The 19,987-nt window shown below is 38.5% G+C and overlaps 1 protein-coding gene across 3 annotated transcripts in view; it reads right to left on the bottom strand.

The window, feature by feature from the left end:
• LNO1 (Nuclear pore complex protein) overlaps positions 1-18,600 on the bottom strand; it is a 134,983-nt gene extending 116,383 nt beyond the window's left edge. The window contains exons 1-6 of one of the 3 annotated variants that reach the window (XM_077389413.1): positions 18,525-18,600; positions 18,116-18,334; positions 17,562-17,770; positions 16,226-16,394; positions 11,642-11,788; positions 9,272-9,396 (exon numbers count right to left, since the gene is read on the bottom strand). In XM_077389413.1, coding sequence (XP_077245528.1) covers positions 9,272-9,396; positions 11,642-11,788; positions 16,226-16,394; positions 17,562-17,770; positions 18,116-18,329 — 864 coding nt within the window. In that variant the 5' untranslated portion in view covers positions 18,330-18,334; positions 18,525-18,600. Of the gene's footprint in view, positions 1-9,271; positions 9,397-11,641; positions 11,789-16,211; positions 16,395-17,561; positions 17,771-18,115 lie in introns of those variants that run through there. The other 2 variants (XM_077389414.1, XM_077389415.1) reach the window with 2 other exon arrangements.
• Positions 18,601-19,987: the final 1,387 nt, after the last annotated feature.

The following is a 19,987-nucleotide window of genomic DNA, read 5'->3' as shown; positions in this document are numbered from 1 at the left end:
TGCACCTTTATTGGAGGTAATCTTGTTTCATGGAGAAGTAAGAAACAAGATGTCGTGTCTAAATCCAATGCCGAGGCAGCATATAGAGCTATGTCTCATACGAGTGGCGAACTCATGTAGCTATGTTCCTTACTTTCAGAGATTGGATTTCCTCCTTCTTCTCCTCCAGCTCAGTTATACTGTGACAACAAATCCGCCATTTACATTGCCACGAATCCAGTCTTCCATGAGAGGACCAAACATATTGAAGTGGATTGTCATTTCATTAGAGATTTGATTCAGCAAGGCTACATATCTCCTGTGCTTACCAGATCTACAGATCAATTGGCAGACATGTTCACGAAGCCTCTAAGTAGAGCTAAGTTAGTTGATAATTGTAACAAGCTATGAATGTTAGATATCTACATTCCAGCTTGAGGGGGAGTGTTAGCAGGTCTTTAGGTCTTTATTGTAATGCCCAAGGGCATACTTGTCTTTGTACTTCACTCTTTATTATTTATATTACATGAGTGAAGGGGAGAACCCTAACTCAATCTTTTCTCTCACTCTTTACTTTCTCTCTTTTCTCTACCTCTCTCAACAGAGGCTAATGTAGAAGGCTAGAAACGATTGGACCCCACCCCACCACGCTTCTTCCCCCCCCCCCCCCCCCCCCGAGGGGCTCTCCATCCCCCTATCAAGCCTCTTGAGGTTTGGGCTCCCCCAGTTGAAGGACGGATTAAAATGAACTTCGATGGTAGAAGTAAGCTAGTTAACAGGACCGACGGCGTGACCAGATCAGCCTGTGAAGGTGGATTTTCTATGATCCTAATTCTGAGGTTATTCTCTCCCTTGCAGGCTCCTACAATAGTTGTAATGTGACGAAAGACTAAAATTCGTGTGTGTGGAACAAATCCAGACTGGTCTCTTACGTTACAGCTTCGAAGATGTAGATTAATAAAATTCGTTGGCTTCAGAAGGAATTTGATCCCAATTGGAGATGCAGACAATTATTTAGAGAGATTTACAGACGGTTTTGAGCGAGGTGGAGTTTTTTTCTCTTATATTCATTGAGAAGGCAATACTTTAGTAGACCGCCTAGCAAATTTTGTCGCATCTTGTTCAAGATTGTTGATCTAGCACAAGATGCTTATCTTGTAGTGTTTTTGTTTCTTTTTGGCTTTTGTATGTCTCGGCTGCTTTTGGGCTATTGGGCTTTCCTTTTTTAAAACAATTTCATAAATGAGCTAATTTGGTCCCTTGAGCAGAATGGGAACTTCTCAGTTAAGTCTTTCTATTCTCTCTATGTGAATCCCTTTAATAGCAAAAGGCTACCCAATATTTGGCAATCCCCAGCCTAAAGGTAATTGCCTTTATGTGATGTCTTCTTCATGGGAATTCTATGAGAGGCATCAAGACACAACTATTAAAGTAGTTGGGTATCCAGAAGAAGCTATGGCATATCCCAAATGGAGGAAAGCTATAGAAGATGAGGCGCAAGCTTTAGACAAGAAACAGACTTGGGACTTGGCCAAGTTACTTAGAGGGAAATTGCCATGCACAATGCAGACAGATCAACACCATAAAGTACAAGCCCAACTGGGAAGTTAAAAGGTATATATATCTCGTTTTCATGCTAAGGGTACTTAGATGTGTAGAGTGGATAATCTAGAAGCATTAGCCCCTCTAGCAAAGTCAAAGTATATAAGAGTCATCATCACCATAGAAACTAATTTGAGCTGGCATTTTCATCAGTTGGATGTTAAGAATGCATTTCTTCATGAAGATTTGCAAGAAGAAAGTGTATATGACTCCTCTACGTGTATATGACTCCTCTACCCGATTTTGTTCCTCAAGCGAGGGAATGGAGAGTCTATAGACTGGGAAGTCCATCTATGATCTAAACTCTAAAGTAAGTGCCTCAGGGTCTGGTTTCAGAAGTTTAGTAGCACATTGATGCAGACTGTGTATAGAAGAAGAAGTGCTGCCACACTTGGTGAAATGAATGCAAGAAGATAATATTGTTTTGATTGCATGTAGATGATAAGAGATGATAATGCCGGGAAGCCAACAATTAAAATAGTACTTGCAGAAGGTCTTTGATCTGCAAGTATAACCTAGATCTTCTACCAAACACAGGTAATATGGGGGGTGAAACCTATTGATACACATGGAAGTTTAATCACAAGTTATCTACTGATGCCAGTCAACCTTTTTGACAATCCAAGGAGATTCCATGAAATAGTGCGTAAGCTGATACACTTAACTATCACTCAACCAGATCTTGCCTACACTATCAGTTAGTTTAGGCACTCTCCAAGAACTCCTCGCATGGAAGCAGGTCATCGCATTCTATGGTATCTCAATTTTTCTCCAGGTCATGCCATTTTATAGAGATGTGGATTGGGAAAGATCTCCAGATGATAGGAGATCTGCCTCAAGATATTGCAAATTTGTGGGTTATCTAATTAGTTGGAAAAGTGAAAAAAAAAAAACGGAAGTGTTGTAGCTCTTTCTAGTGCAGATAGAGTATAAGGCAATGGCTGTGAATCTTGTGACCAGTAGTGAAATATATGGTTGAAAAAATCACTATGGGGCCATTTGGATATCAATATTTTAAAATCTTGGATTTCCTCAAAATCCTGGATGGGTGACAAGAGAAGGAGACCGTCCGTCGTTTTCCGATTTCTTGCCCCTCTTGTCATCGAGCGAGAGAGCAGAAGATCGTCCCATGTTTCCAGGTTTTAGAAATCTCGGGATGGAGGAGAAATTTCTAAAACCTGGATTTCTTACTTAAAATCCAGGATAATAGATTGTAAAATCCAGAATTTTCCACCGCTTTCAAACTAAAACATCCACGTATCCAAACAGCCCCTATATGATCCGCGGGGGGGTCGTCCACATAGCCTCCAATCTTATATTTCACGAGATGACAAAGCCTATTGAGGTTGATTGCCACTTTGTGAGCAAATAGATGGTACTGAGAAAAATCTCTATTCCCTACATCCGTTCAGGGACCAGTTGGCAAGGATTCAACATCAATAGCTTTCAACCAAGTTGGTTATGCACGGCAGTATTTAATCTGACTGGCTAAATTAACATAAATGTGATTAATTAACTGCTTGCTCGGCTCAAGATCAACATAGAAATAGTGCCATCCGAGCAAGTAATTTTCAACAGGACCACAGATCACTTCAGAACCAGGATACTGTATTGCCAATGATGTTGTCATCTGTTGAATATGGTTGTATGTGTGCGCACCCCCCTTTATAGGGGTATTTATGTCTTTCTCTATGTATTACGCATATGTATACATATATATGCTTGTGCGTGAGAGATAACTCTCTCATTCACTGTTTTCTCCCCAAATCCTTCTCTTCTCTCTTCTACATTTTCAATGTAGTGATAAAATGGTATCAGAGCGATTGTGTTGAAGATCGTGATTAAGATACCTCACCCTAACCCTCACCCCACAAACCCTAATCTAGTGATCGCACCATAACCCTAACCCTAATCCATTGTCGAATACCCTCCCTTGCCTTTTCTTCATTGCTGCACCCTAACCCTAGCTCTACTCTACAGATCGCACCCCCTTCCCTTGATCAAACCACCTCTCTTGCCTTTTCTCCATTGCCGCACCCTAACCCTAGCCCTCATCCATTGATCACACCCCCTCCTTTCATCCATTTTCGCCATCATATCCTAACCCTAATCCATTTATTTATACAAATCAGTCCCTAAACTTCCCTTTCTTCACTTTTACTCATGTTCTAAACAGCTGTTAGTGGATCTTTTTCATTTTGTAGACGGTTCCGGGTGTTGGTGATTCGTTTTTATCATGATATTAGCGTTGACTCGTGGAGTGTGCTATCACATCTGTAGATGCATTTGTTGGTGCGTCTTATGTCGGTGGTTTGATAGTAGTTGGATGGTGATCAATAGTTGTTGTTGGTTTCTTATTATTCGGTTGTGACTTATTTTGTGGTTATCTACATTGTGATGATTGTTGGAGATCTCCGTGCCCTAATTGTAGTTCGTTGTGAGCGGGTTGGTTGATGTCTCTGTGGGTGGCATAGTTTTAAATTTCGGCCAAAATCCGAAATTTCGGCCAGAATATTTCGGTTTCGGTTAGGACCGAAACCGAAATTACATTGAATCGGATTTTTACATGATTTCCCCGAAATTTCGTTTTTCACCCTTATTTACAAAATTTCTACCGAAATGTAAAAGATTTCCACCGAAATTTCCACCAAAATGGCCGAAATTTCTACCGAAATTTTGTACTTTTCGGTGGAAATTTTAAGGAAACCGAAATTTTTGTCAAATTTTTACATGATTTTGGCCGAAATTTCCACCGAAACCGAAATATTTCGGTTTCCGTTATGGCCGAAACCAACACCGACATTTAAAACCTTGGTGGGTGGATGGTTCTTTGTTGGTTATTGTTATTGGCTATGGTTATTTGTTTGTGCTACAGTAGCAAACTCACAGATTCAGGATAATGAGATTCACTTTAGGATTTGATATGTCCATGCCTTCCACCACTTCTACAGTATCTGGCTCGTTTCCTGTGACTTTTATGACGTCCATCAAGCTTGATAGTTCGAACTATCCTGTCTGGAGTCGATCTGTTCAGCTTTATCTCTGTGGGCAGGGCAAGTTGAGTTTTATTACATCGGAACCCCCTAATCCTAAGGAGTCCTACAACAAGTGGAGTCAGGAGGATGCCCTTCTTCAGTCACTCTTATGTCAAAGTATGGAGCCCAAGATTGATAGTCATATGTTGTTTCTGAATACCTCGCATGCAATGTGGTTACGTGCAGAGACACTTTATTCGGGGACTAACAATCTTGCTCGGATTTGTGATGTTTACACTGATTTCTTCAATGTTAAGCAGGGCAAAAAATCTGTTTCTGAGTACTATTCTAATTTCGTTGGCCTATGTGTGCAGACGGATGTCTATCATCCACCATCCACCGATCTGACTGTGTTAGCGCATCAGAAAAATGATTTATGTGTTACTCGGTTTTTGGATGGATTGGGCCGTGAGTTTTTACCTATTCGACAGCAAATCTTAGGTCTTGGCACATTATCAGATTTGGATAAGGTGTTATCTAGAGTGCAGTGGGCACTGCCTATTGATGCTGTTGAAGATACTATTCGTGAGCAGTATGCCCTGTCTGTTCAGTCTAGTTACAGTCGAGGCACACGGGGTCGGCAGGGGTCATGGTTGTGGTTTTGGCCATGATTCAGGAGGAGGATGTAGCACCGGTGGTCGGGGAGCCCGTTATTGTTCTCATTGTGATATGGAGGGTCATACTGTTAATTTTCGTTATGATTTACATCAAGAGTTGCGACCTTCTCGATCTACGCATCATGTTTCAGAGACTCCCACTGCTGCCTCTACCGATTCTTTTCACACCTTAGTGGTCCCTCGTTCTGAATACGAGTCTCTTCTACACCTACAGGACAAAGGGAAACAAGCAACGGCCACTCTTGTGATGGAAGATAGCACCCCATCCTGCTCTCTCAGTTATTCCAATTCATGGCTCATTGGCTCTAAAGCCTCACATCACATGACTGGTAACAGTAGCCTCCTTAGCCCCTTTAAGCCTCACTCGCCTTCTACTTTGGTTACTTTGGATAATGGGGCGAAGTGCCCCATTTATGGTACAGGGGACACTTCTGTCAATTCTCATTTATCTCTTTCTTATGTCATATGTGTAGCTAGTTTCCCCTGTAATCTTCTATCTGTTAGTTAACTTACTCGTCGTCATAATTGTTCAGTGAGATATGTCCTCATTGTTGTTTTCAGGATTTGGCGACTGGGAGGAGGATTGGTTCAAGTCATGAAGTGGATGGTCTCTACTACCATGACGGTGATCCTTCATGTACTGCACTGAGTACTTAGGTTGATTCGTTCATGTGGCACCGCCGTCTTGGTCACCCTCCAGCTGATCGTCTTTAGTATTCTTCAGTTGTGTCTGATCCGGTTAGTCTGTTTCAGTGGAGTGTTGTTAGTATGGAAAAAACCATCGTGTTTCCTACAAGTCACGTTCAGTGAGTCGTGTCCCATATCCGTTTGACCTGGTTCATTCTTACGTTTGGGGTCCACGTAGGACTCCTATATTTGGTGGTCGGTATTTTATTATTTTTGTGGACATTATTCAAGGATGATTTGGATATATGTAATAAAAGATTGTTCCGAACTTTTTAATATATTTCGCTCTTTTTATGCTGAAATATCTACTTAGTACGCCTATTCCATTAAATGCCTGCGCACATATAATGCACGTGAATACTTCTCTATTTCTAATGGTTTTCAAGAATTTTTATCTAGTTGTGGAATTATTCATCAGACATTGTGTGCCAATACCTGTCAGCAAAATGGTATTACAGAGAGGAAGATTCAATATCTTGTGGACATAGCTATGAGTCTTCTTTACCAGATGCATGTTCCTAAATCATATTGGGGTGAAGCCACCTCACAGCCTATTTTTTGTCGAACCGTCTTCCATCATCCGCTCTAGATAATCGGTCGCCTTTCTCTATCTTGCATCCCTCTGAGAATCCATTTTTGTTAATTCCCAGAATGTTTGGTTGCACGTGTTTTGTTTATGATCATACTCCGGAATTAGACAAATTGGAACCTCGAGCGATTAAATGTGTTTTTCTGGGCTATTCTCGCACTCGGAAGGGCTACAGATGTTATAGTCCTCAGCTTCATCGTGCTTGTGTATCTGCTGATGTTTCATTCTTTGAGGACGAGCCCTATTTTACAGGACCTATTTCTACCCAGGTTCCTGACCCTAAGGTTCCGTAGCCATTACATGTCCCAATACTAATTTCATCATCTGTATATCAACCTAAACATATGTAGGTTTATTCTCCTCCTCGTCGTTTATTCTCGTTGTCGTCAGCAACTTGCATCTCAAAATGCCACTTCATGTCCTCCAGCCCCCTCACAGCTCACCGGACCACCTGATGCTCCTAAGGTAAGTGATTCTCTTGTTGAAGCTCTGATTGCCTCTCGTACACGTTCTCATACTACTCATCATCCTATCACTGATGTGGTTTCTTATGCTCATGTGTCACCCTCTTTCAATTCTTTTTTGTCATCACTATCTTCAGTTTCTATTCCTAAATCTGTTGTCGAGGCTTTGGCTAATCTAGGTTGGCGAGCAGCTATGGAAGCAGAGATGGGTGGTATGAAGGAGAATCACACATGGCAGCGGGTCTCTCTTCCACCAGGGACTCAGGTGGTTGGCTGTAAGTGGGTATTCACAGTGAAGGATCTACCGGAAGAGACGGTAGAAAGACTGAAGGCTCGATTGGTTGCAAACGGGGTATACACAGACGTATGGCATTGATTACATGGAAACATTCTCTCCTATGGCCAAGATTCCTTCCATCATAGTTTTAATATCCCTTGCAGTCAACAGGTTGTCGCCTCTCTATCAGTTAAGATGTCAAGAATGCCTTCTTGCATGGTGATCTACAGGAAAAGGTATATGTGGAGCAACCTCATGGGTTCATTGCTAAGGGTGAAATGAAAAATGTTGTCTGCAAGTTACAAAAGGCAATATATGGTCTAAAACAATCTCCTTGTGCTTGGTTTGGGAGATTTAGTGAGGCAGTGATACGATTTGGAATAAAACAGTGTGAATTAGACCATTCAGTGTTCAGCTCTTAAGGCAAAGATGGTAGGATTTTTCTGATTATGTATGTTGATGATATCATAATTACAGGGAGTAATAGTGTGGGTATACAAAGGCTGAAGGAGTTTCTTCAGAAGGAATTCTGCACCAAAGTTCTTGGTCGTCTGAGATACTTTCTAGGGATAGAGGTAGCATATTCACGTGGTGGGCTATCTTTATCACAAAGAAAGTATACACTGGATATATTAGAGGTGACTGATCTTCTAGGAGCAAAGCCAGCTGAGACTCCCATGGACCCGAATGTCAAGCTTTCACCTGATCAGGGGGAGTTACTAGAGGATCCAGGCCGATACAGACGTTTAGTTGGGCGGTTGATTTATCTCACTGTCCCACAACCGAATACCGCTTATGCAGTTGGCGTGATTAGTCAGTATATGAGTGCACACATACATCTCATTGGTCAGCAGTTATTCAAAGAGTGAAATACCTGAAGAAAGCTCTTGGTAAAGGACTCCTCTTCAGAAAACATAGGCACATGAGTATTGAGGGATACTCTGATGCAGATTGGGTAGGATCTCCTAAGTCCATCAAATGGTTACTGTAGTTTTATTGGAGGTAACTTAGTATCTTGGAAAAGCAAGAAACAGGAAGTTGTATTAAGGTCAAGTGCAAAAGCTGAGTACAGAGCCTTGGCATATACAGGTTGTGAGTTTATCTGGTAGAAGTCATTCATGTCAGAGATTGGGTTACCCTACTCGTCACCTGCGTCGCTCAACTGTGACAACAAGTCCGCCATTCATATAGCCATGAATCCAATCTTTCACAAGCGGACAAAACATATAGAGGTGGATTGTCACTTTATTCGTCATCAGATTCAAGAAGGGCAGATTTGCACTGTGTTTACAAGATCAAATAATCAAATAGCGGACATGTTTACAAAACCATTGAGCAGGGCTCGATTGAGTGATTTATGTAATAAGCTAGGAATGTATTATATACATACTCAAGCTTGAGGGGGAGTGTTGAATACGGTTGTATATGTGCGCACCCCCCTTTATGGGGGTATTTATGTCTTTCTCTATGTATTACGCACATACATACGTACATACATACATACATACATATATATACTTGTTCGTGAGAGATAACGCTCTCATTCAGTGTTGTCTCCCCAAATCCTTCTTCTTTTCCCTCTTCTACATCTTCAATGTGGTGAAAACATGATCATCTCAGCCATGAGTTTTTTTGTTGCATTTGTTGCTTTTTAATAAGTTATCATTATAGTTAAAAAATCAAATTCAACTTGAAAAGAAAAAAACATTTAATTGGTTTTGGTTTCATAGGGATTCCAATAAAAGCATTTATATTAAATCGCCTTCACCAACCTCTGATGTGTAAGGTCATGCGTTGATCTCAAATATGAAATAAATAATGAGCAAGCATTGTGATGATCAAATAAAAATACTACCTTCTTCTGAGCCATATCATCTATAAGTTTCAGTCATTATGTGTGTCATTGTCACAAAAAATGAAAATATGAAAAATATATTCGAAAAAATTAAGAAACAGAAAGGAAACAATGAAAGAAAAATGTGTTACTTAGCATATAGTAATTGGCAGACCATGCAACTAACCTCAGTAATGTCACAGTTGTTTTTGGTGATCACTCGAACCATGTACCCTTCCTCTTTACCATCCTTAGTTAGTTGTATACATCCTATAATGATCGTATCACATCTCACCCACTTGATGGCATCCACTGATGAAATTGGCAACAAAAGGCTTAGCTTCTAAAGCTACTAGAGAAAGACAACTCAAATACTAATATATCGCAATATTAAGCAGCCTAAGTAACTAACAACTTGGGAGGTAGACACATCCAGCAAACGTTCATCAGAAAATATATACATCTAGTTAATAATACATCAAACTGGTCAGAAAAACCATGGTGTTTCTGGTGCAAATTAGGGCTTTGCTGGAGAAATAAATGATCAAAATGAATCTCCACCTCACCAGACTTTTAGCTTTATTATTGTGTTCTGTTAGGTATGTTGAGAATTGACCATGATACGTAGACCCACGGACTATTTTGAGTGTTGTGAATTCCAAAAGTGTTATATCTCTATATACTTATTTTAGGAAACATGGCAAAGATTTTGAGCAATCGAATCAAATGTCATTGAATTACATTGTTCTCCTACATGGGTCAGTAGTTCATTACTTCATTATTTCCCAATCCGAATTAAGTCGAGGGGGAGAGACCTATAAGCAATTATTTTGGATGGAATGAACTACCATAAAAGCTTGGTATTGGATGTAAAAAAACAAGTAAAGTGAAGTGTTATGGAGCATCCCTTACACTTAAGGAGAATTTGACAATGCCCAAATTCCTCGAGTTTTTAGTGCGGCCATCTCTGCACTAGGCACATAAGGACCAATAGCGTGGTAGTCCAACACCAATGAAAAAAGAAAATAAGGGTATGCATACTTGAGGCCACACCTCTAGGGTTTTTAAGTTGTTCTTTTCTCCAATCGGGGTTCCCATTGAAGTTCATCAATGACAAGCATCCACATGATGAATAAGAGAGATCCAAGAAGGAATTTTGTTCAACCCTATTGCAGGCAATCAATTGATTACGATATACTTTTATTCATATAGTAAGTTCAAAAAAATCCTGGGAATTTCTTGTTTGCGATCGAAATGACCCCCTGTTATGTGGGTGTTAGAATTTGAAATTGTACACTCGAGATCCAAAGGCACACAACCAACCTACACAGTAATCAAAATAGAAAAGTTTGGCGCTGAAATTTTGATCTGATGACTGTATTTGCGGTGTCCCCGGTGAAATCAGCATATTTTGATTCATGGCATCTGATCTATCCAAATTTGGAGCAACTTTTTTGGATTTTGTAAACTTTAAAGTGATGCCAAACCTTCGCAATCGCTTAAAATTAATGACTTTTGGCCTGTTGGTGCAAGCCAATTCCAGTAAGAAAACTTTCCGATTGTGGAAAATTTTATTCCCATAGCCCTATAATTTAGAAAGAGAGGAATTATCAGGTCTTCAATGGTAAATGTAAAAACTGGGGGGCATGCTAATTTAAAATATAATAGAATAAGTATCAAAACGTGCCTCGAGGACTGAAGTCCTTGATTGTGTTCCTACTCAAGTTAATGTGTTTTTTTTTTAAGGAGGTGACTATTTTTTTCCCGTTAAATTCTTTAGATCTTCTCTGACTTTTTCCTAAGAAGTGCAGCTATCTCCGCCTCACAGCATCAGGGAAGTTTTCAACCCATTTGCTCTAGGCCCCTGCCTCTCCTTCATCTCGTAGCTTGCTTCCAGGCATGATTTTCCCTCTATTACACTATGGTACCTTGTAGGGTACACAGCACACCCTGCCACTCTCTCAAGAGATGGACTCACTACTCAAGATAATCTTGGAGACAATTTTTTTAATAAGCACAGATTATCCTCCCCAGAGAAAAAGAAAACTGACACAAAACGAGAAAAAAACAGATTCTCCTCTCCATTCCCCTCCACAACCCTACGATGCTTGGGCAGCTCCTCCATTAGGATGCATTAAAGTAAACAGCTCCTCCAATAGGATGGATTACTAAACAGCTCCTCCAATGGGATGGGTTAAATTAAATTTTTACGGAAGTAACAAAGACTCGTTTTGGCAATGTTGGGATTTGTTGCAGATTGTTTCCCAAAGAGTTGGCATCTTGCCCCACACCCTTAGTAGTTGGCATTGTTTCATCACCATCAGATCTAGATTGAAAGCAAGTCTCTTAAAACTATGAAATAGCTTAGTGAAGAGTCATATCCTCCTTGAAGACTAAGACCTTTGTTCAAAGAAGTGAGAGAAATTTTATTGAGTTTTGAGAAGTGTTCCCCAAACCACATTCACCATAAAGGAAACACTAAAGAGTATTTTCTGGCAAATATTTTCACCAAGACATAGAGAGATAAAATGATCAGAAATGATTCCTAACAAAATACCTTTCATGATGCAGTTTGTATCTGCACCATCACTCCAAGATTGGAACATGAGTGACATACGAAACTGTTCCTTGAATTCAGATGACAAGATGCTAATGTTACTCTTTCTTGCTACAATAATATAATCTCCTTTCAGGCTCCAGTCAACTACAGAAAATGCAAAAGGCAATAATTAAATGTAGTTGCAAAATAAGAATTATTCAATTCGAATCCAAGAAAAAATAGAATTGTTAGAAAAACAACTTTAACTATGATATACACGATAAAAATATAATTTTATCCTAATAACCAACCAAATAATTATTTGTATGCCTAAATTAAATAACTTACCAAAATTACAAGGGGTTTTTAACTACGCATAAGCTGAAACATAGAAAGAGGCGAAAAAATGACTACCATAAATACATAAGCCACACAAGCCCAACAAAAGAAAAGGACCCTTTTCCATTCTTTTGTTAAGTGTTAAAAAATTGAAGCATATTTTTATTCATTAGTTGGGAGCATAAAGGCCTAAAATTGTGTACAAATAAAAGTATTTCAATATTGATATACATGAAACGTGAAGATGAGAGCAACATATGGCATTGTTTCAGAGAGAAAATAGCAGCAAAAACAAAAAAAAAAAAAAAAAAGAACTAGCTTGCATAAACATTAAACCATGGAATTTATTAAAAAAACAAAAGAAGTGTTACATAATATAAATACTCTTTTCACCTCCAAAACACTTCCCATCCCAGCAAGCATCCTAGACCTTTCCCAAATACTGTGTAACTTTAAAAATGCTCGTAGAACAGTCTTTACAAGCTAGAATTCTTTAAGAAAAAAAATACAAACTTCCAAAGAAAGCTGACTCAAATCTCCTTTAAAATGTAACTTTATGGGGCCTTCCATCCTTTTATATCCTACATTGTTTTTAACTATTAACAGTCCTAATTCAACCTTTCTACTTCAATTTAAAGCACATCAACTGGATACTCTACAAGCTTCAAACAACCCAATCTCAACCTTTCTACTTCAATTTAAACTAATCAACTCAAAATAGAAACTCTAGAAGCCAACCCAATCCTTTTCCAAAACACCGGACTTTCTAAAACTCAGCTGAACTACTCAGAAAAAATAATAAAAATCACCAAAATTCACTAAAAAAGTTGCTTCAATGGTCATCCTTCTCCAATTTCTGGTTTGAAGGATTGATGGATTTGTCAGGCATCAATTCCCTCCATCTGAAATAAATTGAACTCCACCAAATTAATTAACTTATAGGATTGTTTTCAAGTTTCAGACAAAAAATTTGGAAATATCTTCCACTCGTATGAGGTATTTGGAGAAGAACCCATACGTTTAATGGGCGCCAAGAAAAAAATGATTTCCTTCCGCCCTAACTGAATATGGGTTATTGTAATAGTCTCTCTTGGATTGTATGTGTGTCTTTGTTCTGAAAGGGGGACCTTCTCAGTCTTCTTTTAATGAATTCTGTTACTATTCAAAAAAAAAAAGAACCCATACGTTTATTTACAATCTTTCCAGAAATTGAAGAAGGAAGGGTGACCTTTGAAGCAACTTTTTTTTTATTCTTATAGTGCTAAATCATTAAAATTGAATGTGGTCCAGAAAATTAATTATGTGACTTCTCCATCATATCATACTCCTAATCCTCTTCCATGGCTCCATCAACGTCTTCATCAAATGATTCATCAAAAGTATAGTATATATCCTCATGTTCATCGTCATATTCATTGAAATGGAGTAAAACCATTGGCCTCTTCTTTTGAATACTTACTGTAGTCAAGACCATGGATGCCTGATTACCTTTCTTTCATAACTTCATCTTTAATAGCAAGTTGGCTGATTTTGAATTCTTCTTAGTCAATGGTTATGGTATCATCTTCTCCTCTGACGCGATGAGTTTAGTTCCTTGAAACTCCTCCATGTTGATCCCAACCAAATCGAGCCTCGTTTTCACCTACCAGTTTGGTGGAATTCTCTCCAGGACTTTCAGCCTCCATTAGTATGACTTCGGCCACTCGAAGCAAAATTGATTCTCACATATAACTCTCATCTTTTCTTTTCTTTTTTTTTGGATAAAAATAACTCTTATCTATTTGTCTCATCAAGATACCTACAGGTCTTGCCATGTCATTAAGAGCTTTGAAACATTGATTGGTCTTCCCTCATCAAAATTATCACAACAAAGACCCCCGCAGTCATTTTACCGAATACATCCTGGCCTCAAACTTGCTCTATTACCAATTAATGAAGGGATTAACTTGATCTAATGCCAAGTACGTTGCACCAAAAATAAAATAACAATAACAAGTGTTTAACTTAAATTAAAACATGAAATGAAACCAAACACATGGCCTAGTAAAAGCAATATAGAGAGAGTAGGATATGATGTTGTCTCAAAGAGAAAACATCACAAAGAGGAGGATTTGGTGTTCTCTCAAGAGAAAACAGCAGATAAAAATAAAACTAACTTGCATAAACTTCAAATCCCAAAATTAATCAAAACTCACCAAAGAGTGTGTCTTCATCACATAAATAAACTCATTTCACCTTCAAAACACTTCCATTTATGGTGTTCTTTCAAAGAGAAAACAGCAGATAAAAATAAAACTAAGTTAAAAGAACTTCAAATCCCAAAGTCAATCAAAACTCACCAAAGAGGATGTCTTCTTTTATGGTTGGTAAGCTGGGATCGAACCAGAGACTCATCACATAAAGAAGGTGTCTTCATCACATAAATAAACTCATTTCACCTTCAAAATACTTCCATTCCTAGACTGTCTTCATCACATAAATAAACTCATTTCACCTTCAAAATACTTCCATTCCTAGACTGTCTTCATCACATAAATAAACTCATCTCACCTTCAAAACACTTCCATTCCTAGACTCAAGCATCCCAGACATTTTCAATACATATTCTAACTTCAAAACACTTCTGAAAAATCCTACACAAACAAGATTAAAAAATCCTAAACAAACTAGATTTGTTTAGAACAATTACAGAAACTTCCCAAAGAAAAATGTGCAAATCTCCTCAAAAATTGTAACTTCCTATCCTAAATTGTTTCTAAGTCTAACTATAAGTCAATCCTGATTCAAAGATCCTATAGATTTGTCATGGACTAAATAACCAGAGCAAACTAGAACAAAAACATATTGATGCTGTCAATGTCTAGCATCACACACCAAGAAAATTACCTTCTACAAAAGGTGTCTTGTAGAATCTCTTTTACTTAGTCATGTTCATTGGACAGGTAGATAAAATTAATGTGTATATAGATAGATAGATAGATAGATAGATGGATAAGATGGATAGATGAACTAGAATTAAAAAATAAACCTAATGCAAGTTTTCTGGCCATGACAGCTAGGTTTAGCAATCCAAAATGAAATATACCCCAAAACAGTGTGGCCATTATTTTGGGTTCATTCCAGATTGCTTTGATCAAAATAATTTGGTTTCAATCAAACAACTCGTGCAGTGGGCCACCCTTTTTAATCAAACAACTCGATTTCACCCGCTGCGAGTCATAACCCAAAACCGAGTTTTTAATTATTGCATACTAACAATAAGAAAGACCTATGAGGTTAATGCAAGTAGGGCTGTAAAAATCTACAGCCAATTTTTATAGATAACCCACCCCTAAAATCCCTTAAGACTTGTAACTCCTAGGAAAAAAGTTGTAATATCAACTAACTGCTGATGATTTATCTGAGCCAGAATCCAAAAAATCACACTTTTCCACAATGAAAACAACTTATGAACCAACTAAAACTCAATAAATCCTCCAATACTAGTTCAGCTTGGACTCTTTAATTGCATGTCCAAACCCAACCTAACTACTTCCGAAATCTGCTGAAAAAACAAGTCTGTGCTTGGATTCTTTCAACTTCTGGGCGTGCAGTACATACACTGCTCCTTCAATGCTCCTCCAATAAGGACTCTTTAAAACCAGTCCAACTGGCTCCAGAAAATTCTAGAAAAATCAAATCAAATCTAGCAAAGGAAAAGGTGGGTGCTGGATGTTTGACAGCATTCTGACCAGATATGCTACCTGCAAACATCCGCAGGTTGTAAGCTGACATAATGCTAATGCCAGCTTCCTGTTCCTGAAATAGGTTTTATGAGCTTTTGAATTGTTTTGCACATGAATTTTGTTTTTTTTTTTTGAATGGTACTATGTGAGATGAAAGTGCATGCATTACAACATCAGAGATAAAGTTGCAAGATGAAAGAATTTATGAACTTTTTTTTTGTTTTGAAAATGAATTACAACATCAGAGATAAAGTTCATGCATTAACATCCATAACTAATCGACAAATCCCATAACATACTTGTGAGGTTTCTTAATTTAACTGCGAGCATCAGAATCTGTACTACTATATATCACATATCATAACTCTTAATATCCTGCATCGATTGAAATTTAAAAAAAAAAACCAAAAAAAGAAGGAAATCCTGCATCATTTGGGGATAAGGCCAGAGACAGCATATCTAGATTAAAGATGAAAGAAAAAATACGTGCAAGTCAATTGTGAAAAGAAAATGAATAGATTTACAAGGTCAAACAAACCAGCATCAACATTTTCCATTATGTCCTTGAGAAAGCCATCCAGGTCCCCATGATATAGAATACCATCACTTGAAAGAACGATATACGAATTTCCCACATCTTTTCTCCATCTCAATTCCTTGGCATGGCTAGATTTGGGAAGCGAACAACAAGATAATGGCTCGCTCTCCTAAATAATAATACAAAAATAAACAGTTTAAGCAATGCGCAACAAAAAGCGATTGGCAAGCATACAAAACTGTTTAGCAGCAAGTTGCATTCATGTTTATTTGATAATTGAAACGGTTTAATGATAATTAAATCCCTAAAATATCCTATCTTGAAGACAAGAAAACTCATAGGGTGAAGAAATAAAGCAACAAATCATGTACCAATTCCCCGCGAATTTTTATTTAACATTAGGCATAAGTTTAACAGTCTAACCCATAGTAGTTGCCAGAGTGGAAAGGGAGTGCGGGAAGCGAGGGTTTTAGAAAAGAGAAAATGTGGAAAGCAAAAAGCTCTAAAGAAAGTAAAGAGAAAACGTGCGGGAAGCATCATTGAAAGTCAGCGTGAAGCATGTAAGAAGCCTCGTTGGAAGCAAACAATAAATAAATTGAAAGAGTAGGATCGTAGTTGGTTAGGGAGGAAGGGTTAGTATAGGTAAGGGTTACAAGTAGAAAAGAAGACTTCTCGAGTAATAAGAATTACCAATTTTAGGAATTTACAGTTTCATGTGTTTTATTCATATATATTTAATGCTGAGATTTTGGAAAAAGATTCATATAATTTTCATTTGAAATTTAAGATGAGTTTTCAAGTTTTAAATGTACTCTTTTTTTAAAACTCATTCAGCAATATCAAAAGGAGAAAATATTCATTTAGAAAGAAATAAACACCTAAATAGGAAGCGTACTCTTAATTAATAGAAAATTTATATGAAGCAAATGGGAAGTGCGCTTCCCCTAAGGCCCTGTTTGGATTGCATGAAAAAACATTTCTGATGGAAAAGAGTTTCTTGGGAAATTTTATTCTTTCCACGATTTAGAGGGAAATGATATAATTATGGTTAATTTGGATGAATTTTATCATAAATTGTAAGTCCCTATAAATAAAATTCAATAGAGTTAGTTCCAATTATCTTTTTTCGTGTGTAACTAAAGTAGAAAATTTTAGAAATATTTTTCCTTTCCAAACTTTTCCACAAAATTCTTGCCATCCAAACAGAGCCTAAATTTTAGAAGCGAAAAGAACTTAGCTTCCGAAGCGAGTTTCTGGGGAAGCTTTCCCGTAACTCTTTAGCCTTTTGAATGAAACCTATGAACACATTTGAAAACCATCCGAAACAAAATAATACCTTTCTAAGAAGCGAAGGGACGGAGAATAAATGAATTTGCCCACCAACAGTAGCAGCAAGATTCGAAGAGTCCAGGGACAATGCCAGAATAGAAACCCCACCGATTGAAACATCCAGAATACTTGATTCCTCAATACATGAACATTGACCCTTTTCTTTGGGATTTTTGGCCAATTCAATAACATCTTTCGTCTTCACAACGTAAAACCCTAATAACCAAATGCAGAAACATAAATTAAAAATTTTAAAAACAGAAATACATATAGAGAGAGAGAGACAGAGAGAGCTTAACAAAACAATTAAAGGCCGTTCACATAAAGGGATTTTATAATCCTAGATTTTGCAATCTAAAATCTGGATTTTAGAGGCTAAAACCTAGATTTAAGAGGTAAAATAAGAACAATCCAAGTTTTAGCTCTTAAAATCTAGGTTTTAGCTTGTAAAATCCAGCGTTTAGCTTGTAAAATCCAGCATTTAGCTTGTAAAATTCAGGATTTTACAATCCAGGATTATAAAATCCATGAATGGAGAGAGAGAGAGAGAGAAAATCTAACCATCGGAATGGGCGAGAAATAAGACTCGAAATCGTTCGCTGATTGCCAAGGCCTGAACTGGAGCGTTCTCCAAATTGAAAATAGAATCCGAAGATTTTAAAGGGACGGATTGTCCGATTTTCCTAAAGATGAAATCGCCTGTGCCAACGAGATTTCCTTCAGTTTCTTCGTCCAATTGAATGAGATCGCCTCTAGTTTCCGTGGATTCCGTCATTGGAGCTGCAGATAATCAATTCCTTTTAGAAAATCCAAAACCCTAACCCTAGAACGATGAGAGCAAAAAAAGGTCCGGGCTCTAACGAACTAAGCTTCGTTAAACCCTAACCCTAGAAATTGGGTTACTGACTTATTGTGATTTTTAGAGGGAGAAATGAAGAAAAGGATTTGGGCGGGAATAGAGAAACGAGACCTAGAAAATGGGGTGCGTGGCCCGCGTGGGTAAGAAAGATGCCGCTCACCCGTGTAAAATGGGGTGCACATGTACAGAGACGGTGGAGATAATGCGCTCCAGACTTTAACGCTTTCTGACGTCAAATCACGTTACAAATATCAGCCTTTTACTAACTCACGCTTAGGTTTGTCAATGCGCACCCTCATACTAACCGTCCATTTTTAGGTACTTTTGATAAAATGTTTAGGAATGAGATAACCGTCCATTTTTTTGGTTATTTGATCAAATGATTAGGAATGTGAAATATGAGTGAGATTTCAGGTCGTATCATCAACATTGTGGGACCCCCTAGATGAAGGGCTCAGATTAGACCCGGCAAACGGGTAACTCGCGCAGGTACCGGTAAAAAGTGCAAGTACGGGTAAAAAATACCCGCGATTCTACAGGTAGGTTTTACATGTACCCAGACCCAACCCGCGAGTGTTAGGTAAACCCGCGGGTAACCCGCAGCTTGATTAGGGTTGGTTCTAGTTATCTCTTTATGCGTGTGTGTGAAAGTTAGAACTTTTAAACAGTTTTCCTTTCCAAACTTTTTCAACGAATTCCTGCAATCCAAACAGGACCTGATGGAGTAAGAAATGAAAGGAATTTGAAGGCGGTACTCACATTAGGGCAGTACCTGGCTATTGCTATACAGAGGGATTTAACGATACCGGCGTTAATGTTGAAGAGATCATCACGCGTCATTCCAGGCTTACACAGGACGCCGACCAGGATAATGACGACATCATATCTTGCTAGAGCTTGCCCTAGTTGATCCTCTCCCATATAGCCTGCTACCTGAAACAAACAAAAATAGTTGAATCAATAAAAGAACGGGAGAAAGAAATCCTAGAATCGCAATTCAAAGGAAAAAGAAACCCTAGAATAGAGAATACCTAGACCTCAGATCTGGTGTTGATGTGGCTGACATCGGCGGCAACGCCAGGGGTTCCAGCAATATCTTGGATTGTGACCTGTGGTCGATGGTAGGAGAGGTGGTGGGTGGTGGTTGGCGATGGGAGAGGATTTTTGGGCTAGGGTTTCGACTTTCGTGGCTGCTCCTCAACTCGAGTGGAAGGGAAGAAAATAGAAGAAAAAACAATGCGATATTTAGTCTAGACTCTCTATTGAAAAAACCCACGAAAAAAACCTTACCCTAGTTTTGCGGGTAACCCGCGGGCACCAGGGCCCGACCCAAACCAAACCCACCCGTTGGTCATGGGTGCGGGCCGGGTGCTGGTCATTTGTCTTTGATTTTCTATTAAAATTTAAATTTGTGGGCTCTTTAGGCAATGATATCCCCCCTGTAACAGATATCGTTAGGATATCCAAAGGGGTGGAGGAGCCACCGTTAAGTCCAAAAGGCTTAAAAGTTAACGATTTCTGTTAAAGGGGGGAAAACATCCATTAGCGTTGGGGGGGGGGGCATCCATTAGAGG

This window comes from Tasmannia lanceolata, unplaced genomic scaffold (genome assembly GCF_043159265.1).
Source record: "Tasmannia lanceolata isolate RefF3 unplaced genomic scaffold, GAP_Taslan_0.1 ptg000008l, whole genome shotgun sequence".
Classification (NCBI taxonomy): domain Eukaryota; kingdom Viridiplantae; phylum Streptophyta; class Magnoliopsida; order Canellales; family Winteraceae; genus Tasmannia; species Tasmannia lanceolata.
Note: the sequence above shows the minus strand (reverse complement) of the source record. Positions and strands in the feature narration are given on the sequence as shown.